Source organism: Haemaphysalis longicornis, unplaced genomic scaffold (genome assembly GCF_048455015.1).
Source record: "Haemaphysalis longicornis isolate Haplotype H1 unplaced genomic scaffold, Haemaphysalis longicornis Haplotype H1 scaffold_1, whole genome shotgun sequence".
Lineage (NCBI taxonomy): Eukaryota > Metazoa > Arthropoda > Arachnida > Ixodida > Ixodidae > Haemaphysalis > Haemaphysalis longicornis.
In genome coordinates this window covers 332,533,469-332,557,722 of record NW_027526203.1, presented here as the reverse complement: position 1 = coordinate 332,557,722, position 24,254 = coordinate 332,533,469, and the positions used below count along the sequence as shown (strand labels likewise).

At 49.6% G+C, this 24,254-nt stretch overlaps 1 protein-coding gene across 2 annotated transcripts in view; it reads left to right on the top strand.

Annotated features, from left to right (window-relative positions):
- Positions 1-24,254, top strand: part of Twin (CCR4-NOT transcription complex subunit 6-like twin) — a 150,197-nt gene that overhangs the window by 17,631 nt on the left and 108,312 nt on the right. For both annotated transcript variants that reach the window (XM_077683784.1, XM_077683776.1), the window contains exon 4: positions 1,341-1,439. In XM_077683784.1, the coding sequence (XP_077539910.1) occupies positions 1,341-1,439 (99 nt within the window). The remainder of the gene's footprint in view (positions 1-1,340; positions 1,440-24,254) is intronic.

The window sequence follows — 24,254 nt, the reverse complement described above, 5'->3', positions numbered from 1 at the left end:
CAAGCGAAACTGATGAAATACTTCCTCTTTTACCCTTTGGATGGCGTTAGCTGTTCAGAAGCGCTTGGAGAGCGGCAGAACTTGAATTGGTATTCATCGATAACATACTATCAATGAGAAGAAAAATAAGTTCGTACGTGCGAATATTGGCTGGACTTTATTTAAGTTTGAGTTTAGTTAGTTAAGGTTATTCAATAAGAGGTTTGAGTAAGGGCTAGGGCAATAGGGTATTATTTTTTATAATGGCACCATAATAGGGACACTGAAGGCTGAAATCTTTTTAGTTTAACTGAAAGATCACAACTTGCATATCTATTTCTGCATTTTGTGTAATCACAAAGAATGTTTTGTTTGTTTAAATAAGAATAAACACAGCTGGCACCTGTGCACCTTTTTTTTTTTCTTTTTTTTTTTCGTGCCATAAAACGGCACGTTGTAAGGTGTGCCGACTGGCTTGAACAAACAAAAAACATGCGTGCCTTGAAAGCTGCTGCCACCTAGGAGATAGTGTTGGCCAGAAAAGCTGATGGAAGGCCTCGACACATGGTCGATTGCCCAAGCAATCTTGTAACTTTTGCCACTGGCCGTTGTATGTGTGTTTGCTGACTTTGAAAGTGGACGATAGCATTCACATTCACCTGCATAAAACGTTCTGTTGCATTTCTGCACCAAGGCAAAATGTTTTATTGAAACAAACACACTCACCAGCCCTGGCAGCAAGCCAGCCCATTTGGCAAAAAACTACAGTTCGTGCCTTTTTTGAAAGGTATAAGAGACAAAAGTGTCTTGTATGCAAAGTGTTTTACATTTACACATTCTCATCTAGCTGCACCTTTTGGAAAAAAAGTTTTTTTTTTTTTTGGGGGGGGGGGGGGGGGGGGGGGGGGGGTACCTGTTTTCTTTGTGTAACATTTTTATTAAACAACTTCTGTGGCCACGAGGAGTTTATTTTGGTTCTCGGCACTGCGACCTGTTTTATGGATGTTTAAAAGCCTGCCATGCAGCTTATATAGTGAGGGGGGCGCACTTCAAGATAAGATGCCAAACAAAAAAACTTGTCACCTTTTTAGAAACCACTGCCTGTGGCCATGATACGCAGCTGCAAGACAAAACGGGAGTTTCCCTTGCTCTCGTGGAATTGCAAAGCATTGGCAATGGCGCATAGTCATTGGTGAAGTGCCACCGGCGGCAGTTCTTAGTGTTCTACGTCACAAAAGAAAAGGTACCATAGATATGTTATCTTTTTTTTTTTCTTTTCCAAATTTATGCTTTGTGCACAGGGATCAGTGGTTCCTTCTTTTTTGTGGGGTTTAATACGTGCATCTTATTTGATTTTCTAGGACTCCTTGGCAACCCCCTGCCACCAGAAATCCTGAATTTGTACACGGAACCCAACGGAGTAACAAAGCTTTTGACATACCTGCTGGACAACCTTGTGTGTGAGTACTTCTCTTTCCACGTGGCGATTCTTCCCCCCCCCCCCCCCCCCCACCTCCTTTCTCCCCCTTGGTGCACCCCTGTGGAGCCAAACTTGGTATCTTCTTCTGGGAGATTGAAGTCTGTCTGCAGATGACAATGGGGGAACCTGTTTCTGAAACAGCGGCAGAACAGTGACTGTAACTGGTTGTATTGAGCTCCTGCACACCTTGGTTGCTTTCTCCTCTAAACTTGAAGCAATCATCCGAGAGGAGGCCTGAAAAGGTGCTATAGTATGTCACACCTTCTGCTGCTGTTGGAAAGGTTGCAAGTGTGGTATTGGCTCCAGGCGTTGGTCGAATCCCGGCACATTTCCAGGATGCTGAAATCGGCAATTTTGAAACCGAAATTGAGGAAAGTGCGGCCATTCAAGTGACATTGCAGCCGGCCAGCGAGCGGCCGTATGGGGTCAGCAGCTTGGGAGCAAGCCTGCGTGCCAGCTCTACGCGCGCATGGGGCAGCACATGGGTGAAGCGATTACAGCTGAGCTTGACCAGTTCTCCAGCTGCATGGCTGGCCAGAGGACAAAGCCCCGGCCGGCCTGAGTGCCACAGGCGCGTCATGGCTGTTTACGCGATCCGCCGGCAGGTGCAGCCCCATCTGTGAAACGCTTCTGACTGATTAACGAGGCATTTCACGGGGCTACCACTTGTGTCCCAGCTGATTTGGTGGTACGTACTGCGCATTCAAAATAAATTTAGTCAAGGGGAAACTCGAGTGCAGTTGGCCTTTAAATGGGCCATGCAGACAAAACAAGTTTGGTTCGTTCAAAGATTGCCTCGTCAGAATCATACTGACACTGCTTTTAACTTCGCTCAGATTAGCTACATAATTAGTAAAAAAGGGAATGGCCATGTGACCCACAATTTATTCAAGGGGAAACTCGAGCGCAGTTGGCCTTTACATGGGCCATGCAGACAAAACAAGTTTGGTTCGTTCAAAGATTGCCTCGTCAGAATCATACTGACACTGCTTTTAACTTCGCTCAGATTAGCTACATAATTAGTAAAAAAGGGAATGGCCATGTGACCCACTAGCTCATTTCCTGCAACAGAACCTATGATGACATATTCCCAGCTGTGCGATTGGCTGAGGCCTGCAAAAGCAAACTTAAGTTAGGCAAGGCTTATAAGCTTGCAGAACGAGCTATTTTCTCTTAAGTGTAATGCATATTAATTTTATAGCAGTAAGAATGGTGGGCTAAAACAATGGAAGTTGCAAAAGTACGCGTAAACATAGAAGTACTATTATGAGCAATATGAAAGGGAACACAGGAAACGCGTAGAAATCACCCTCAGACCCAGCTATGAGTGATACGCAGCGGCCACCGTCGGAAACAAAGTGGAAAGGGGGACGCTGTTCTAACAACTGTCCCCATTCCCGCCGTGCGTCTTCTCGGCTGTCCGACGATGCCATATTATCAGCGAAATGACGCAGGCTGCTGCTTTGTATAGAAATACCAGCGCGGTGGGAGTGCCAACAGTTAGTGGAAGAGCGCCCTCCTTTCCCCCTTTGTTTTTCACAGTGCCATCCGTGTATCGCTCCGAGTCTGTTTCGAGGCTGTTTGCCACGCGTTCCTGTGTTCCCTTTCATATTGCTCATAATAGTACCAGTGCTTACTGCTGTTGGTACTGCGCACACTATGCGTGTTATAGCTACACAGCAGTGCGGCACCTCGGGGTTTGTCTCAGGTGGCACTGGCCGATTGGCGTAAGCGACATTGTCTTACGTGACCCTGTTTGTCGAGCATACCCCATGCTTCACAAAACAATTATGTACTACCTATTTTAACAAAAACAAGCCAGGTGCAAATATGGTCAAAAACAAAGCAAAAGTGAATAGTGGTGCAGAGCAGTATGGTGGCACCATCTAGGAGGAATGAGAGTAAACAAGGCCCCGCAGCCCACTGCAGGCTGAACCCCGCACTAGAAATTCGCTTGAAGGCCCGTACGTGTGACGTCATGCCAAACGTCATGAAACACACAATTTGGCGGGGGAATCAAAATTTTAACTTAAATTTATTAATTTCTCAGTGAATACTCTGAAACCTCGTTATAACGAAGTTGAAGGGGAGCCATAAATATTTCGTTACACCCATTATTTCGTTATATCAATTATAACAGTTTACGGCAATGTATGCTCAGTTGGATGCACACCTATAAGCATGCAAAGAAGAAAATCGCCTCGCGGCCCACTGTACCGCTACGCGAGTACGCTTGCGAAGGAAATTGAATAGAAGACAAATATCTTAGACATAGCTGGAAAAAAGTCTGTGATGCTCCTTTGTTTCGGACATCGCAAGCTGAAGACTTCCTTTCCAGTGCATGGGCCACCGCGTTGATGCCATTTTCGCCATCACCATGGGCACCGAGGAAACAACGTAGAAGGTCAACCGCATCAATTGCGTGCGACGACGTTGGCACGTTGAACACGTGGGCATGGTAGACCACAGCGTCTTCGTCGTCGCTTGCGTCAGTTTGTCCGGTGACATCTGCGACAATAGCATGTCGGCATCGGCATTGAGCGAGCCATGCCTCTTGCTCCGCCCCACTGACTGAGCAAAGAGGATAGCTTGCTCGATCGCGCATGTCGACGCGGCAGTTTTAAAACAGCGGCGCTGAACGAGTGTGGAACTCCGTGGAACGCTGCACACACCGCTGTGGTTTTCATTGGGAGGGGAGACTAATATAGTTCGTTATATTCATTGACAGGTCAATTTTACTTCGTTACAACGCGGTTTCAAATGCATGGTTCTCTATGAAGATTTTAAGGGGAATTTTATTTACCGTACTTACCCGATTCTAACGCGCACCTTTTCCCCGCAAAAATAGGCCGAAAAATCGCATGCGCGTTAGAATCGGATACGAAACCGAAACTGCCGAAACAGCTGAAATTTTGTTCCACCCATCACTATCACCATCTCAAGATGGCGTCAAAGCTTTTAGCAACAATTTTTCGGATTTAGGCGCCTAGGCTTTTCTTTCGGCGTTCACACAAATCGTCAAATTATTCCACTTGCGTGCTTGATAACAGCAATGGCAGCTGCGGCAACGAAAATGCGCCGCTTCCGCGGCTTACGAGCGGCACCCACACGTTCACAACGAGCAGTTGGCGGAAGCGTATGTCTCGAGAAGCTCGCGGGATGGGCATGCAAGGCGTGGGCCACGATCCCATCGACCATGGTTGAACGTTCATTCAGAAGTGTGGCGTCGCGAACGCGCTTGACGGCACCAATGACGAGATGTTGCGGTCAGCGGAAGGCGACAAGGAGCTCTGGGAGAGCGACGAGGAGTGAGATGAGTGAGATTACTTCGGGGAATAAATCGCCCGTTTCTCTCGCATTCGTTTTTCTTGCTCACAAAGTCCCTAGCGCGTTACAAACGGCGGTGGAAGTTTTTAGGTTTTTTGCCTGGAAAATCGGGTGCGCGTTAGAATCGGGGGCGCGTTAGAATCGGGTAATTACGGTACTTCGTTATATCCCGTTACGTTATAACAAGATTTGAGTGTATAGCACCACTTGCTGCTGGGAAAGTGCTGGGGGCACTATAAAACACCAAATTCTTCGGGTGAAATAATCTTGTATTTTGTCTGCATGGCCCCTTGAAGAAGTGAGCTGCAAAACTATGGAGCTCTGTCCTTCTGAAACAGTCTACTGAGTACCAACAAGAACGAAGCTGTCGTTAATAGAGACTGGTCGAGAAATTAATATCACTTTAAATAAAAATACAGTATTTTACCCTTATTTACACAATTGTTAGTCGACTCGAATGTAGGTCGACCCCCCCCCTTCCATCCCAAAAAATTGCATCTATCAAAAAAAGAAGAAAAGTGTGAGTGCAGAAAGCAGCCCATTTGGACGCTGCTGTGAACGAGCGCCGAGAGAGTTCTTCGGGCACAGGGCACTCGGGACAGACTGGACGATTCAGCACATCACAAATTTACACAGGCACATGGCAACGTGGCCGCCTAGAAAAGCTCTTCCGTCAACTACCAATACCCCCCCCCCCCCTATGGCAGCTCTTCCATCAATGATCGATGCTCCCACAAGAGCTGTACGCTCGTGGTGCGTGCAGTAGATGTTAAAAAAGAAAAGCTTTTGTATAAGTACGCGGAATAACCAAGCAATGTGGGTTGAGTTGTGGGGACCACGTCTGTCTCCATGTCTTGCTTAGAGCTAGTACGCCGGTGGGGCTGCCGCCCTCCACGGCAAGGGCATGCCGGGTCTCGCGGGCTTTCGTGCGAGACGTGACACGTCCTCCTCCTCCTCCGCCAGCCGGCGCGCCAGCCTGCCCCTTTAGCCCATGAGCACCCTCCTCCTCCCTGAGAGACCCTTCTCTCCCCAAAGGCGTATAGCTGGCTGGCGCCATAGCTGGCAGGGTCTGCCTGCTATGTTTGTCCACGCTCTGCTCGCCTGTCTAGTTGGCCGCGTCACTTTTGCTGGTCTCCTGGTGGCATTCACTCTTACGGAAGACGGCCTGCTTTCTCTGCCTAAACCAACATGTGGGGAGCTTCCCTGCTACACTGGACCCGGCTTAGTGAAGTGAGTCAGTGCTGGTCACTGAGTGGTTCCTGACGATTAGATCGTAGTGACAAAGGTAACCAAGTGTGACTGCACAAGATGTAACGGCCCGAATCAATAGACCACACAATACAGATTGGGCTTCTCACAGGGTGTCTAGCGACCGGGAAAACCGGGAAAAGTCAGGGAATTTTGAGCCACCGGGAAAAGTCAGGAAATTGTCAGGGAATTTTTCAATCAAGTAGTACCAGTCAGGGAAAACCACTTTGGGGCCAGCCCACACAGTTTTAGAATAGGGGAAACCAGTGTTGGAGCCCCCCAAGAAGTTACCGAACACAACACGTTCGCGCGCGACGAAAGCGTGAACCGCATGAAACGCTTTTTGGTTTTTCTGCAAGGGAAAACGCGGCGCGTACGCCCGAGGCACGCTGATGCCGCCGCGCAAACCACCCGCACGGTGCGTGCCGAGCGGTAGGCGTTGGCAACATGGCGGCAGCACCGGCCGCGGAGTCATGCGGTAGCTCCAACGGCCGCTTCTAACCGCTCTTTAAAATGCTACTCAAGGCACAAACGCACTTGCTTGTGCAGGAAAGGAGCCACCGCAGGCACGAAAATACCGCGCACGAATCGCGTGCAGAAACTCGCCGTGCGGTTCACGCAGCTGGCTTAGGTTGCTGGGTGCATTTGCGGCAGAAGGACGTCTAGGTGGTGCCCAAATCGCACGCAAAACGGGCTTTTTTTTAGCGAATTTTAAAAGGCAGTGCTTTTTGGGAGCTAATCTTGAAAGAACTTCCTTATGACATCAGGAGCCAGAATTACATAATCAAAAAGGAACATGGATTAGCGCGAACCCAGTGAACCGCATGGGGTGTTTTCTGCTCACGTAAACGCGCCGCGCACGTCACAGGCGCGCTGACGCTGCCGCGGAACTAGAGTTCCTTTATATATAGATATGTATATAGCTTATATATATAGCTATATAGAGGAACTCTGCGCGGAACTGCCCGCACGCTGCGCGGGGTGCCCGCACGCTGCGCGGGGTGCTGCCGGCGGCGGCAACATGGCGGCGGCTTCGATCGCGAAGTGGTGACGGGAGTTCGAGCGACCGCTTCTAAGCACTCTCTTTAATGCCGCACAAGGCACGCACGAAGTTGCTTGTGAGGTAAAAGAGCTTATAATGTGGGAGAAAACGGTACAATAAAACATCATCCGCGCCGCTACTGAAAGGGCCCATGCAATACCTGCCGGCGTGGTAAGCCTTAACATCTCTGGCGGAGCCAGCCGGCTGCCTCGAGAGCTTCGAAACTGCCGCCATGAGGCGCGCGGCTCCCCATTGGCGCAAGTCGTCAGGCTCCTCCCACTGCCGCGCGCGACGCGCGTCATTTTCTGAGCGAGGCAGAAGCTGCCGCGCGCGCGAATCGTCGACGCGGGCGTCAAAAAATCGCGCGCGCAACGCACCACGCGGTTCACGTTGCATGTCAAGCCAGGACAATCAAGAAAAAAAGCAAAAGGTGCTTGCTGAAGCGCAACTTGAAGCTTCTATCCCGCAAGATGAAATAAACTATCTGAAGCCGTAACTGAAGGCAAGCAAACCTCAAACAACAAACTGAAATTAATCAAAGTGGATTTTGAGAATTAGGGCACTTGCAACAAATGTGTTTTTCCGTATGATAGAATGTGTTTTCTCTACGCTTTTTATATGCTTCACGGACCGTTTCCACAAAATGGCGCGTGTTGTATTGGTCAGGGAATTTCAACTAAAATGGTCATGGAAAACCTGGAAAAGTCAGGGAAATTGAATTGGGCAATTTGCTAGACACCCTGATTTGGTTTTAGTAGCAAAGCAGTTGGCACTGTCATTACTCAAAAGCAGTGAAGCACTGCATATCCCCATCAGCAGGTGTGGCGGTTTTGCAACAGCTTTGCTGGACATCCAGTTTTTCAGGGTTAGGGTGGCGCGTCCACTTCTTTCGTTATTTGCAGTGGGAGACAAGCTCTACTTAACTTCAAAAAGACAACGAATGGGACTTCATGTTGAGTTGCACTGGGTGTTACTAATTTACCTACCTCTGCTGTCAGCAAACACGTGCTGCCGTTATGAGTCATGACAGATACCGATGACAGATACAGATAGATACTGAAGCGTTTTTGACGCAGGGGGGGAACAGCTGCGCCCTTTGTGCCACTGAGTGCCAAACTTGTTTTCCTGCACCAGACAGCCCCTATTGCACCAAACTCATTTATCAGCGCCATCCTACACTGCAGCGCCATAATTGAGCTGAGAGATACGACTGCCATGATGCCCAGCACCTGAAAACTTGGCTGAAACATTGTGTTTTCGGTTTCATCAAGGCGTTTATGGTTTTGGTTTCGTCAAGGCTATGAGCTGCTAGGAACTTAACTTTCGCTTAGCGGTGAGGCCATAGGCACTACGCGCCATCTGTTTGAATTTGAATTTGTGTGTTGCATTTTCACAGTTGTTTGCCAGTGTCGGCCGCTGCACCACAATCAATGGAAAATGACCAAAAGTTGAATGTTTTTGTGTCTCATTGCAAATAGATAGCATAATATCTGCATGAAAAGTCGTAGTTTATTGGAAGTGAACATCAATTTAGTCGCCTATTTTTGGCGATTTTTACCTGCGACATACGACCACCATGATGTCCCGTGCCCGAAAGCTTGTGTTTTCGGTTTCAATAAGGTTATGGTTTCGGTTTCATCAAGGCTGTGAGCGGCTATGGAAGTTGGCTTTTGCTTAGGTGTGAGGCTGCAGGCACTACGTGCGTTCTCCACATCCACTTTGGATTTATTTGTGTCGCATTTGCACAGTTTTGTTTGGCGCTACGAGCCGCTGCGCCTCAATCAATGAAAAATGACAAAAAGTGAGTGAAATGTTTTTGTTCCACATCAAAAACAGGTAGGAAACAGAATAATATTCGCATGAAAGGTTGTAGTTTATTGGAGCTTAACTTCAATTTTTTCGAACATTTTTGACAAGTGTGGCTGCATCTATTGACCAAGCAGGATCTTCGACGCTTTTCCCTTGCTTGTTAATTTCGTTTGCCTTCGTTGTTAGGTGATTATTCATTTTCGCCTGTGAAACTTGGTGATTGATTGATTGATTGATTGTAGGGTTTAATGTGAATTTTGACCACCTGGGGATCTTTAATGTGCGCCGAAATCTTGTACACACGAACGTTTTTGCTTTTCGCCTCCATCAGAAAAGCGGCCGCCGCGGCTGGGAATTGAACGCGCGTCCTCGTGCTCAGCAGCACAAAGCCCTAGTCACTGAGCCACCACGGCGGGTCTGTGAAATTTGGGGTTAACTTTGCTTACGTGAAGAATGATGCAGCATTAATTATGCCTTGTAACACGCTCTCCTTATGTAGTCTACGGCGTATGTACTGTAGGCGTCAAATGAAACGCGAACACGAAAATATAAACCTGAACACACAAATAGCGCGATTTCTTTCCATGCAAGCCAAAATGACGCGTAGTTTAGTTACAAAAACAAAGTTGGGAAAAGTGGACTTCCAAACATACCAATAGCAAGCCATTATATGAACTCTATGAACAGTATTTTTCAATTTTGCACGTTCTGGTTCATATTTTCGTGTTCGCGTTTCATTTGCCGCCAATAATACATTGACCCTTGCAACCCTGCGGCAGGCGAAGACAAAGCTATGTTCTTCACAAGCACTGAAACAATAGTTTGATAGAAAAAATGCAAGCAAACGCCTTGTTTTACGGAATGCCACCATGAGTTCGCTTAACACTGCCGTGTATCGGACGTGTATCGGAGCGAGGCATGTTATTGATCCTTTTTGACTCTGTGCATGAAATTTACCCTTTGAACGGTGATGATGCGGGCACTCGCTGGGGCTGGAAGTAGATACGTAACTCCGCATATTGTAAATTTCCAAATATAGTACAGGAACTGCGGTGTAGGTTCTAGTGTGCGGCAGAACGCCTGATAGAGTAGATAGATTGAACTTAATTGGCAGGGGGCTGGCACAGCAGCCTGTGCCAGCCGCCTGCCGTACGGCCTTTCTGGTGGCTCCAAGTGTGCTACAAAAGGCAATTTTGCCTGTTCCCAGGACTGCTCCCAAACCCATGTACCCTGTTCAACCTGCAATACCAGGGCTTCTTGAGAGCAGGCATCTGCTTTCATTCACCTTCATTCACGTCATTCACCTATGCAAACCGATTTACCATTCTGATGTGGGAAAATCTTTGACGGCTTTTTTAACACGCAAGAGTGCTTATAAATTGGGCCTCAGAGACAGCTTATATATACTGTGAGTGCCATAAGAAAGCAGGCAACCAGAGCACATCAGAAACTACAGCAACGTACCGTGGTGGGACCAAAGGGATTCCTACTGCTTCCAAAGTCGTCCTTCTGAACTTGCAGTGGTAGCAACGTGTATTTGCTTTGCCCTGACAACGTTGCCAAAACCAACTTTTACACGAAGTCCCCCAATCCCTTCGTAACGCCTAAGACTAGTCGTGCATGCGGCGTCAGCAGCCTATCCAAATCGCATTCCAAAGAAATCGACACACTGTCGAAGAGCAACTTCCACGCTGCTCTATAAAACTTCCACAATGCCTTGTCCATCATCTACATGCAGCTATGCAGTGAACGAGTGCTTGTGCATGCGTGACAGTAGGGCGAGTGGCAGCCACTATCGCGTCCACCGCGGATGGCGAGTGATACTTCGCTCACTGAGTCGCACTGCTTGGGGTAAGGGCCACTCACTTGTGTGTGTTCAAGTGGCATGCGCCACTTGAACTAGCCTGCAAAAACGATGGCCCACTTGCTTGCCAGCCTGCAGTGAATGTGATTGAATGCAAACATGAGCCTGCCATTAAACAAAGCTGTTGAGCAAGTTGGTGCATTATGATCGAAAAAGTACAGCGCGACTTACCCTGGCATTCTGAATCCTTCCTCCACTCGAGCCTCCAGTAGAGGCGGTCCTTGAAATCGATTTCCCCATACATAAGCAATGGGGAATCCTTCCCTTCAGCCGAGTGAAGGGAGCAAATGGAGGGGAGGAGGGACTCAGAATACGGCCCTAGACAACGACACCAGGAAGAACGACGGGACAAGGGCTTGTCCCGTCGTTCTTTTTTGTATTATTGTCTAAGTCACGCTCTATTTTTGCGATCTTGAGCCTGCCAGTCTATGTTGGGAGCTTTGTGCCGAATGTCGGTGAACAAATTTGGGAGCCCACTGTTGTCTGAAAATAGCTCTGGGAGGGTTAAGAATTCATGATGAAGCGTGCCAGCATTTGGTGGTGTGATGAGGTAGAGGACAGAACGGTGAGTGCGTCAGAAGGCGTCAACGACAAGAAAGTTTGAGAAGATCATCTAGCACGACGGGGACAATCGCCCTCTGCAGGTATGTGCAGTCTAAGTGTCGCCCTAAAGGGAAGCAGCAAAATAGCCGAGGCAATAATGTGAAGTCAGGAAAGGAAGAGGAAGAGAGGAGATCATGGCTGGTGACAGCGGGGTATTCGGAGGAACACGGTTGTGAGGGCTACCCACAAGACGTGGTAGCCGTGGTCTGCCGAGGCCGTCGTGGAGGATGCCCGGAGACCCAGCCAGCTTACAGCGGCAGCCACGTCTATCTGCTGTTCTGCAGCCGCGCATTGAATCGCCGGCATCAACTGGGCGACGTGGTGTTCCCGTGCCGGACTGCAGAGCCAGCAAGTCTACTAGCTCCTCGACTGCCGTGCATTGGAATCGCCGGCATTGACGGTGCGACGTGGTGTTGCCGTGACGAGCTAGCAACAGCCGCTGCATCGAGGACATTTGGCTGCGCATCAAGTGCACCACCGCACGTGAGACGTTTCTTCAATTACCGGTTTCTTTTTGAACTGAACTTAGACGTGCTAGTTTTTCCGCCCTAGCTCAACTTTGCGTCGTTAGGATTCACTTCAGTGTCGCGGTTTGTTTGTAATTGTAACGTCCATCTCGTTAATTGTCTCGCCCAGATAAATGCTAGCCTTGGTTTACTCTGCTGGCCTCAAGCTTCTGTCTCGTTTCTGAGACGCGAGTCTCGAGCCCTAGCCAATACCAACACGGTGGCAATCACTTGGCAGTGAACGTCAGTGAGGGATCAACATTGGCCAGTCTTGTTTTTAAATTTTTTTTTTTTTTTAAATAATGGCGCCGCAGAGGTGCACAAATGAGCACAGCTGGGCAGAGATGTAGCCACATTGCGCTTGGACGTCGAGTTACATGCGCCCGCGTCAGATTTCCGCTGAAGACAGGTCCCATCTGAAGAAATGCTGAAAGGTGGGAGATGCGCCTTCCGTTTGCACCCCCCTTCGCCATGGGCCATGTACAGGCGCGGGAGTGCACGTCGTCTGCAGGGCGGCCGGCCGTGGACGTAATCGCAGGGTGCGCCGCGGCGTGGACGCGCGCGGCCGTTCTGGGCGATGCGCGCTCCGACCCAGTTGGGCCGGCGTGCGCGCAGCCGCGGCCCTGAGAGGCCCCCGCGCGCCTTTATTTTCGGTTTTGGGCCGGATGACGTCAGGTGGCTCCCCAGTTGCCGACCCCCGCCGCTCGTGGCGGCTGATGTCACCGCGTGCATCGGGTGAGCAGCGCGCTGTTACGAAGCGCCCTGGCCGACGAGGCACGCGTCATCTGGACCGGTTCGTTGGCCCTTTTCTCGCCTGCTGCCGTGCTTGAAATATGCAGGATGTCTGCTCACTCCCGCCGCTGCTCTGCACAGTACTGAGATGCAACTGGTTCACCTGTGCGGCCCTCAGTGACCATACGTATTCTAGCTTCGTATGTTTATTCCAACGCCCCCCCCCCCCCCCCCTTTTTTTTTTACGGGTGGAAAAAATGCAAGCTGCTGTTGGAACTTCTCGCGGTGTTTTTAAATTTTCACTTCGCGGAATTTAGCGTCTTTGCCCACCTTGACTGCGGAACTGAGTTCCGTATAACTTGCGAAGAAGTGCTACGTTAAAAATTCATGCAAAATATATCCGCTCCGACGGATATACTCAACTCGCCACATCTAGAAGCTATATTTCAAGTCAATTAATTGTGTAGACATCTGCTTTTTTTTTTTCTCTTTCGTGTTATCCCCGTCCCCCGAAATTCAATCCAGCTTGCACCACTGTATGTACGCATATAGTTGAAAAAAGCGAGTCTCGGGTTAGTTCGTCGCGTTCGGCCGATGAAAATATTCGGTAACCACGAAAAATTTAATTAAAAATGGGTCATATACTACACAATATAAATTTGTTCACTTTGAAAGAGCTAGCCTTTGGTTACCCACCCAGCTCCATTCCAGCACGAAATACGTTTTCAGCAGCATAGCTGTTTAGGCTGACAAAAATGATTTCGGCGAAGTCAGAAAACCCCGAGCGCACGTGAGCGCGTGCCACGCGGGGACCGCCCGGCGTCGTCCAGGCTTGCGCGGGGCTTACGCCACATGAGGAGCTCCCGCCTTCGTCGTCGTCGCGCCGAAGACGATGACGACGAATCTGTCAAGCCATCCCTTCACAGTCCACGCGTGGAGACGGCCACCGGACCAGCTGACGAAGACGTGGAGGTCTACAGAGGCGAGGGCGTGCTACAAGAGGATTTGCCCTACATGGCTGTGCCGTCAGATCACGACGACAGGGATGACGACGATTGCTGCTGTATAAAACACTGTATGTACTTTAATGGTCTTTGCTTTACAGTTATGTCCAAAATGGTTTTGCACTGCCTGGGTCCGGCTAACTCTCTCCAGGGATCCGCCGGTAGGGAGAGGAGTCGTGCGAGGAAGGGGGGGCTCTGTCAAAGCGCTGGTGGCCGCTGCCAAAGCGCTCTATCATCGCGCGGCAAATCTCCGGCACTGCGCAACGTATTGAAACTGTATGAAACAGAAAATGCCAAGTGCAACCTGCAACCGTGGCCGCTTTTACGTGGCTGTGACAGGAGCTCAGCGGACGCAGAAGTGAGGTTTGTTCTCCCCGTGCCGGCAACTGACACCGTCACATCCAAGCGCCTCTCCCGCTGGAACTGATGCCGGCGCCAACATTGCGTCACATGTCTACAAAGAATAGCCAAGATGTGGGCTAGGCGTAGGAGCGAGACCTAAATTATAGACAAACGAACTAAATGTGTGATCTCTTGAAATTATAGCGGGCGAATAGTGCATAATTGCACGATTTGCAAACTATTTTTCCAATCTCCCGCGGGCAAGCAACCGCCACAAGTTTCGTCCGCCCAACGATGGATGACGCCACGCGGCCCGACGCCGGTCCCGCCATGACGCTGACAGAATATGCACTTCGAAACACGAACTGTGGTATTCTCGCTCACGCTTAGCAACATCCCGCAGCCGCACGATCTCGTGCTTCCATCGTAAGCCACACCGGCGTAAATGCCCTGTCTTTTTCTGAACCTTCACGAAACATACACGGAAAGGACGCTGAGAAGCGCTGACTGCCAACTGAAGACTTCGCGAGTCTGTACCGTAGAGCACACCCGAAAGGATGGGGAGGACGCATTCTCTGTACGGGTGTGCTTCGTGTGCGAACTGTATGCACCAAAGGACTTATTACTTACGGCGTGCGAAGCGCATGTTTGCTCATCGTACTTGCCCTGGGAAATTTGTCTCCTTTCAAATTGGAGAATTTATTTATGAAGTCCAACCCGCTTATAACAATAGCGGTTATAACAATATGTTGGATATAACAACGAACAATCACAGCACCATCAACTTTTCGATACATGTAGGGTAAAATAAGCCCCTTATTACACTAGTCATTTTCCTTATTACGATATGAGCCCAGTGGCGCCGGAAATCTGTTCCCCTGGGGGAGCCAAAAGTATGCTGCCATGCGCATAATCAGTCTAAAGCATGGAAGGACTCTGGCATAATCATAATAATCATCATCATTACTATTGTTGTTATTTAAATGTCATTTATTTTTTGAGTACTCCCAGAGGGGCTGTACAGTGGCGGAACAATGACTCGCGATCAACCCATCAACATGAAACAAAATCAAACCCAATCGAATATTCATTCAACATGAGAGATGATACGGAGCGGAGTTAAAACAAAGAAATCAAAAAGCCCTTTTAAAACGCGAAGCTTTCTCTGCTACCGGTGTGAAACTGAAAGCCCAATTTCCCGACTGTTTCGCCCATGTTGGAGTGGCGCAAAAAAAAATAATAAAAAAAAAATCGTACAGACGTCGGCTTCATAACGTCAGGGACCCAGGTTCGATTCCAAACACCGGACGCGTGTTTTTTTTTTTTTTTTTTTTTTTTTTTAGGCGCTTGATGTCAGGTTCGGGGACAATAATAAATGGATGAAACTCGATACACGAGATTGCACATTTGTATTCCCCGAAAACCACAGCATCACATGAAACACACAGGCAATGAAGTAACAATGTGAAATGAACTACAGAAATGCGGCAGAACAAACGGTGAAGAGTCAAAGTCGGGCAACGAAAAGTGCACAGTGCGTGTTTGCTGCTGGAACGGGTTGACTTACCTCACGTCCCAGACTCACGTCCCAGAAGCACAGTCGTGGTAGAGGCAGCTCCCGTCGCAGAGTAGCGAACGCAGCTCTCTTGGGGCGTCGCTGCCCTCTGTCGATGTCCGGCGACCGACTAACTTGCGGAGGGGAGGACCTGGAGTTTGCGGTTGTGGAGGACCTCTTGGGTCAGTGTAATGAATTTGTAATGTTCCGGATTAATATTTGGGGAATTCGAAATTGAACCATGCGTGTTTATATTATTAGAGTACGTGTTATCTGATTGTCTGATGTGGCAGTATATGATGACAATTCCAGGGGTATGATACGGACGCATTCATATTTCGTAATACATACATAGCCGCACTGCTAATATCTCCGGTGACAACTTGTTAGAGCGTGAGTAATGCGATTGGTGCAATCCCCTCAGGGAAACGGGGTTCCCTAAGGAATCTAACTGGTTAGCGTAAAGAAATATTGGTCACAGTGTCCAGTGAAGCTGACTATTACAGCCTCCCAATTTTTTATTAATATAGCGGGAGCGACGACCGACCGGCATGTCAGCGCCTTATCACGGTGTTCAGCAGCGAAATAAGCGAGATTACGCGCACTCGCATAGGGCTATATGCTGTGCGAGTGTCGTCTGCTACGCTGTTTCCTTGAGAGTGGTACACCCCCTGCCACTGCATCTGAATGACTTTGTTCCCGACGCTGCTTAGCTACCTTTGGCGGTAGAGAAACGGCCTGGCAAGGTAAGAAAAACAGGGGGTGTGTTGCCCTGAGAAGAACAGCGGAGCAGACGACGCACGGAACAACAGATAGTTCTGTGCGCGTGCGCGTACCCTCGCCATTTCGCCGGTGAGCACCGTGATTAGGCGCTGACATGCCGATCGGTCGTCGCTCCCGCTATATTATTAAAAATTTGGGAGGCTGTACATAGGCGTAGCGAGGGGGGGTGGGGGCCAGAACACCTCCCGAGGTATTGCTTGGGCGCAGGCTTTCTTCCTTGTTTTTACCGGTGGTACAAAACAGGTACCCGCCGAAAAATATTTCTGGCTACGCCACTGGCTAGTATCATGATAGTATGAGCCCGATACAAAGGGCAAAGCCAATATACCATCCATCCTTTTGACACCGCAGGCATCGAATATTCGAGACGGAATTAAGATTAGCTTGTCACAGTCTTCATACGAAGACCATTTAACTACATATCTGCTGAAGACGAGGAACGTCAAAATCGCTATTTTTTTTTTATAATTGGGGACATTCATAAGGACGAAAAATATTTAACTAGTGAGCAGAGCCACCGGGATTTGGAATGAATATCGTCTAATCCTTAGGCATTTTGCCTGCTGCATATAAATCTAACTTTCCCGTAGCCGTCCTTGGGCTCAGCAGAAGTCTTCAGGTGCGCCTTCACTGTTTGAGCCGTGCTACCCCATCTTTAAAAGAGGGGGAGGAGGAGGAGTTGACTTTATTGAAGCCATAAAGGACTTCGGGTGATCAACCTGGGCTGGTCCCTACGCCCAGGGTCCCATTGGTCATGCATGCCTCGTCCGCTAAGGATATCAGCTGGCGCTGACCCTCCGCGTCCGAGGCCCAGATGGCCGTCTCCCAGGGGGTGGTCTCGCAGTCGTGCAGCGTCTTGTGGTGCCGGATAGTTGGGGCAGGCCATAGAGTTTCATACTAATATATACTAGAGGGAAATCTGGCGCTGCATTCGCGTGCCGCCGTGGGTGGCGCCATTGCAGCTAGCGACGTTCCTCGCCTCCTTGGCTTGGTTAGCCACATGGCTTCTTTTTCGTCTTGAAGCCAAAAGGGGTAACATTGTTTTTCTGTTCATCTTTCACGAAGCTTCTAAATAATCCCTGGCAAATCAATCTTTATGGAGCTTTTATTTTTTGATAACAGAACAAATTCGAATAATTTTCTGTAGTAATATTGTTGCATTTTCGCAGTCAAAGCCAACTTTTTAGCCTGTTCGTGAGCCATGCCAAGGACAAGTGGAACGTGCCTGCCCGGTACATGACGGCACGCTCGCCGAAGCGCGGCTCCCCTAGACGGTGGCGCCACATTTCCCTCTAGTGTATTTAGTATGAAACTCTATGGGGCAGGCAAGGACCATGTGGTAGATGGTGCCGCGGGCCTGTTGGCAGTTGGGACATGCGGGTGAGGGGTAGAGCTGGGGGTAGAGCAGGTTCATTCTGAATGGTGTCGGGTAGGTGTTGCTCTGGAGCAGACGCCGCTTGACTTGCTCCCCCTTGCCAAGCAAATGATGTGGTGGTGGTAGAGTGCGCCGCTGCTCCCGATAGTGTTTTGTGATGCTCCTAAAGGTGGTGAGTGGGGTAGGTGGGTCCAGCCGCTCTTCCGGATCTTCGTCCCCCGAAACCATGGCACGGGCGCTAGCTTCTTCGCGTGCCAAGTGATGGGCTCAGACATTGCCCCTCACTTCGGTCTCAGTATGGGACGGAGTTCAGATGATGCTGATGGTCCGCTTCCCTTAAGGTGGGGTTGGTGGGTGTCGAGGGTGTGATGGGCATTAGGGCAAATACGACCACGTAGGTAGGCACGGCAGGCGTCTTGGGAGTCGGTGTAGATGTAGCGAGGATGCTGTATGATGGCTATAGAGCGATGGCCGCCTGCTCACCGATTGGAATTTCTTCACTTACAGGGGTGCGAAGAGAAGCTACTTTCGGGTTGTCGTCCCCAGTACACGCACAGACCAGGGCTGCGTCTTTGTAGGCTACTCTGTGAGGGGCTATGTACTGAAGCATCTTGCTGAGTGCTTTGGCGCGTGCTTCTCGCCTGCCCTTGTGCTTCGTTGAGTGCAGGCTTTTTGGTAGAGCCATCGCTCACCCTGCACCCCCTGTTCCGACGCCCCTGTATGAGCCTGCGTAAAATGTAGTATTTCGAGGTCTGTGAGAGATCATGGGTGCATTGTGTGTGAGCCGGCCTGACTTCCAGCACTTCTTTCTAACATTTTTTTCCAACACTCCGAAAAAGTCGGTGTCTCGTATGCAGCCGCGCCATCCCTGAAGCAAGACTGCCCCTCTTATCTCCTGCTGGCATCTGGCCCAGCAGATTTTCAAAGAGGCGGGGGGCACCTCTTCAACCCTGTTGATGTTGAAATAAACCTACACCGCGTTAAAGGGGAACCTCTACGCTACTGTTGAGTACTTGTAATATGCAACCTGCCAATTGTTATAAAAGCAAGAAACAAAGTACTTCAAAGTAATTGAAGCCGAGACTTCTTTCTTGTGTGAACGATGTTAGTCTGTCCTAGGGGCCGTGCTCAGTTATATTCCTGTTTTTAAATGTTGGGGGGAAAACCACCAAATGCTTACACGAGTAACTTTTTTCTGCCCTACCCGGTTATAACAATCACTGGTTAGAAGAGTGACTTTTTTGTGGCACTTCAATTTGTAATAAGTGGGATAAACTAAGGAATTTCTTGCCTGGTAACCGTGCTGGGATATTGAATGCTGTTGTAATGTTTTTGGCCGTAATAGCATATTTCCGGACTAATTCTTCTGGCCTGCACGCCGATTGCAGTACCATTCCCGAGCAGGCTGCGCTGCGCTGCGTGTTTGTCAACAAGCGGCGTGAGACCGAGAATCCGCCGCCGTGGCCGGCAGCGTCGTTTTTGTTGCTCCGCTGCCTTTGCTTTTCTCGCTTATTTTTTCGCGACGCTGCCGTTGGTTTTTTTTTGTACGTTCTTGTCATTTTTGTAAAACCGGAATCGCCGTCGACACTATCGGCACGCGTTTCTGTGACCTCGCGCTGCAGTACGTCTGTAAAGGGTTCCAACCTGGACGCGGCGTTTTTTTTTTATTATTTTCTCGTTGTAAGGACCGATGCGACGGCGTATTTGTAAGGGCCATCCATTTGCCGACGTGTATAGCGCTCCTGCATCGACTCAAATGGCCACGAATGGGCTACCCCACTAATGCTAGTAGGGAATCGGGATGCTCGTGATACCCTCTTCGTTTGTAGGCACCGCGGTCGCTGTACTCTCTGCGCCACAACACGGTCGCCTTGAGCCGAAGGGTGACAGTAAAATAAATTGTACGTAGAAGCGCGCATCAAGGAAGGACTCGCGCGCATGGTCACCCGATGCGTGCTTATCCTTTAACGACGCCCCTTTCGGGCTGGGGCTGTCGGCGTCTCATGTCATTGTCGATGTATTCACGGTACTGAACCACCGGGACAACCGTTTACGCCTCGCGCTGGAACGCTTCGTGCTTCAAACAAAACTGTATCCCTCTACCCCCAACGGTTTAATCTCCGTGGGCTTTTTAAAAACGCCAAAGCCCCAAGAATGCACTTACATACTGCATGTTTCGCTCCTCCTCAGGTTTCCCGTTGGTGGCCCGGGCCCGGGTTGGGGATGGCCCGGGATTTCTTCTTTGTTGTCGCTGGGCGCGTGTTTTCTCGTGGCCACGTAATAGCAGAAAATGGTAAAATCATATGGGCATACTAGGGTACACGGACCCGTGCCAACTGTGAGAGCTGTCGGGCGACAGTGGCCAAGAGGAAATACTCTGGGAGCTGGTGCTGAGGTCAGTGCCCTGCGCTGTCAGCTGTGGGAGGCCTGCCTGCCAGCGCTACCTTCTATCTCGAACTGGGACGAACTGCTTCTGTCGCTTGTGCTCGCAGTCCTTGCCTGTGTTGCGGCGCTGTTCATGTGCCGAACGGTAAAAGAGGCGAATTCGCTGCCCCCGCTGGTGGTTTCTGGAAAAGCCAGCCTTCCGAATGGAGGCGGGGATGTTGATTGGCTTTTTCGTCTCAAGCAGGACAAGTACGCGAGCGTGCCCTTCGGTTTCATAATTGGATGAGGAACTCGCTGTTGTGCGAGGCTGGCGTTTGTGCCGTCTGAAAGGAAGCACATTTTCTTTTTCTGGTGGCGCCGTGTCGATCTCTTCCTGTTCCTCGTAGTGTCTCAATTCGACTGGTAACGTTTTATTCCCCTGCTGCGCCTTGGTCGAGCGCACGGCAAAAAGGCTTTGTCGGCCGGACGTGTGTGCAAATAGCGCCGTGTGGTGCCGCGACGTTGTTTGGCGTTCGTGACCGGGTCGGCGCTTTTGTCTCCGTTTGACCCGGTTCGGACCGTGGCACGCCTCGTTTTCGGCAGGCCGCTCTCTTCCTGCCGGGGCCGCTTTCAGCCCGCCTTTTCGAACCGGCCACTGGAAACACTGGAAGCAGCGCGTGTGTGCGCCCTACCGTCACCGTGCGGGGGCCGTTTCCCGGAACGAGGCAGCGCAACCCGTTCCGGCGCCTTTTTTGACGCCACTCGTACGCCGGCCAGCATTCCACCACTGGAACCGTTCTCGCGTATCGACGGCACGCGTCTGTGCTGCTGGTTTTCACCACCGGGCCGCGCTGCATGCAAGGGACGTTCTGGCGCTCATGCAAGTGGCGTGTTAATTTTCTTCAGCGGCACGCTCTCCAGTCGACACGTTCTCCACGAGGCAATGCCCCAGGTATTGACATCGAACGCTCGCGTCTCTTAGCCACGGGTGTACGGATGGAACCCTCGCGCCCTGCAACTGAAACTGAGCGTGTCGCCAGCCTTCAACGATATTGGGCTTTCCGATGTAACGTTCAGCTCCCCCCTGGTCGACACCTGTGGCTACCGCATCAGCCTGTGGTCACGAGGTGTTCCCGACAAATTTTGTCACTGTATTCAGGCCATCACAGATTTCGGCGCACGTTAAAGGAGAATACTGACACGAAATTTCCTGTAACGTTTTTTTTTTTTCGCCGCTACGGGTGCCTACCAGCCCAGTAATCATAGAATGGCGTATTAACTCTTTCTCTACCTCCGGAAAATTCACTAATTTTAGGGGTCCAAGAAAGCATATTTTTTTCCTGCGAAAAATTGGTTAGGCACTAATTGCAGGAACACAAAATGCAGATTGTTTAACGGCCTTTCCAATAACACCAGTTTTTGAAGGTTTTTATATATCATAGTTGTAAAAAAAAATATCAAAATGGAAATCTTTGTCAAGTTGTCGAAAAAAATGATAAAAAAGGAGTTGTGTATATCAAACCACCGGTAGTAGAAAAAAATTAGAATATACATTTTGTAGGAAAACATTTCAAAAACACGCCCTAGAAAAAATGTCGACTTGCGCGGAACAGTTTGTCAGATATAAAAAAAAAAATGTTAGCATGCACGGTGCTCGTGTCATGCGGTGAAGCCCAACCTCCAATTCAAAATGTGAAATTTCGGGTGGTTTCCTGGAATAAATCTGGCGGTTTGTCATTATCAGAGGCACCAATTTGCCCCCACATAACGTAGGAACATCTTGTCAATAGCTGACTTTGCATTTACAGCGAGCACAATATTTGGGACAAGCACGCGATGCGGAAAAAAACGTACATGAAGTTGGAAACGGAACGCCGTGGCTGATGCTTGTTGTCGTTCACGGTCAGTTATCTCTCAAAACATAAAGCTGAGCTTTATTATCATCTTCTTACTCGCAATTGTAGCCTTGCTCGCAAAAATGAGGTACGATGAGCTAGAATCGTGCCCTGCGATCTTTGGCCGAGTAGCAGTTGCGCGATGAAAAAGATAAGCACAACGAGCCTTCTCTATTGCAGCGCCACTTAACAGTTTTCAAATGAAACAGTACAAAAACTTATCGGAGACTCCGTCCGAATAGACAGTTCAACTAAGCAGCAACACTAGACCCCCAGAGATACCCTCGCATGGAAACGAAACTGGAAGGCGAACAGCTGGCAGTGTAAGGCCGGTTTGAAGCGCTGTCCTCGGCGGAACAGATATCTGGCGACTGGGTGTGATCTTTTGACTTGCATCTGAAGTTCTTATCACAGAAATCGGGTTAGGGTGGGGGGAAATTAGGAGCGGCGTGCTTTGTTCGAGGATCAATCGCGGACGCTCCAGGCGCCATGGCAGGTAGCCTTGAAGTTGGGTAACTGCGTAGTAGCGCTAAATATGAATTTCGCGATGCAGAAACGAAACCGAAACTGTTGTAAACTGTTCGCGAATGGTCCTGGGGTAAGTAGAACTACCACAGAACTTAGAACAACGTGCGCAAAGACAATAAAACTGCCTAAAATCATAAAGTAGCAACCAGGCACTGCTTGACATTTTCAGCCGATTTCTGGGATTATTACTGTCAGAGTGCGAACCTGACGATTGAAAATCGTTTGCTGGTTCACCATTCATGCCCTGATAGCAAAAAACAAACGCTGGTGCAGAGTAATTACGAGCGGCACGCATTCTTCGCTGGTAGCTGTGACGCGCGATGACCACGCCCCTTTTCCACACCCAGGTGATTCAAACGCGTGTCAAAAATCACGTTTTCGTTGCAAAAATGAAAACAAAACTGATTTTGAAAGGCCATTTTCTGATCTAACTCCAAACAGCTTTACTTGTTCGAGCAACGCCTGGAATGCTATGAAAATGCGCTCCCACAAGTATCGATCAAATTGATCGATTTTGATAGGCGCGGTAGCGAAAGAGTTGAGATGGTCGATCACAGCGTTAATATTTCTTTACAGCATCGTTCATTCATGTCAGTTTCGGTTTCGACGAAACGAACGCCGAGACGGCTGCCATGACAGGAGGGCGCTCATGACATCATCGTTATTGTCGCACCACGGCCAGTGTGTTCGCACGCGCCCGTGCAGCATGACGTTAGTCCCAAAACTGTGATGGGGTACACAATGCGGAGCAGCGCCCGCTTTGGCTACGTCACGGGAGTCCTGACGTCAGCAGTTCGGGGCCATGAGGAGCAGGCAACGTCATGCTGATGCCGATTGCGAAAGGGTATACGTTCTGGGCTTTCTGGTGCGCGCAGAGAGTAAAATGGATTTAAAATATGTTATACTACAGTAGAACCCCGCTCTTACGTTCCTCAGTCCTGCGTTTTCCCGGCTACTACGTTGTTTTTGTCTAGTCCCGGCGCAGCTCACATAGAGTCCCATGTATTAAAATCCTCACTGTCACTTCGTGGCTCAGTACGTTCCCGGATCATTCGTCGCAATCTGGCACTCCCATACCCGCCCAGGCAACAATATAACATGCGCGGACCGCCATTTTGACGTTTGATGAGCCTTGGCCAGGCTTGGCTACGGAACTGACTGCATGAAGCCGCACGCGGTGCGATTCGTCACCAATAGATGGCCCTATGCTATCACCATCAACGCTGCGCTTACAACGGAAGTTTCACTTCGGAATGCCGGAAGTGCGTGTTTGCCATAAAAGCGATAAAAGCACCACCGCAAGAATAGCACGCGCTCTCGTGCTCTCGTCGTCATCGTGCGCTTCAAGCTTTGAGAACACCATTGAACTTGCAACCGCGAACTTTGTCGTGTCTTGATGGCTTCGCGAAAACGGGAGGCGGTTTCCCTTCAGGAAAAGCTTGACGCACTAAACGCAGTAGACAAGCAGCAAGCGCGGAAGAGAGTCGACATCGCTCGCTAGGGAACTTGCATTGCCACGCGTGGTGTTTTCCAGCAATCGAAAAAACCGGCAATCCTACATTCTCGAGTTTTTTAAGCTTCGAAAGCCAAAGTTGCACAAATACATGGTTGCCAGTCAAAGCTACACTGTTTTTGTTCATTTTCGAAGGTTTCCTCCCTGCTGCGTTTTCCTGGTTACGTTTTGTTTTCGTGGTCCGGTGGAAAACGTATGAATGGGGTTCCAGTGTATATGGTCACGGTTGAAACTTCCTGGGAGATATCTCCATATACAACGGAGGTTTTTAACGTCGCTATCCCAGCTTTTACATTTCGTGTCAG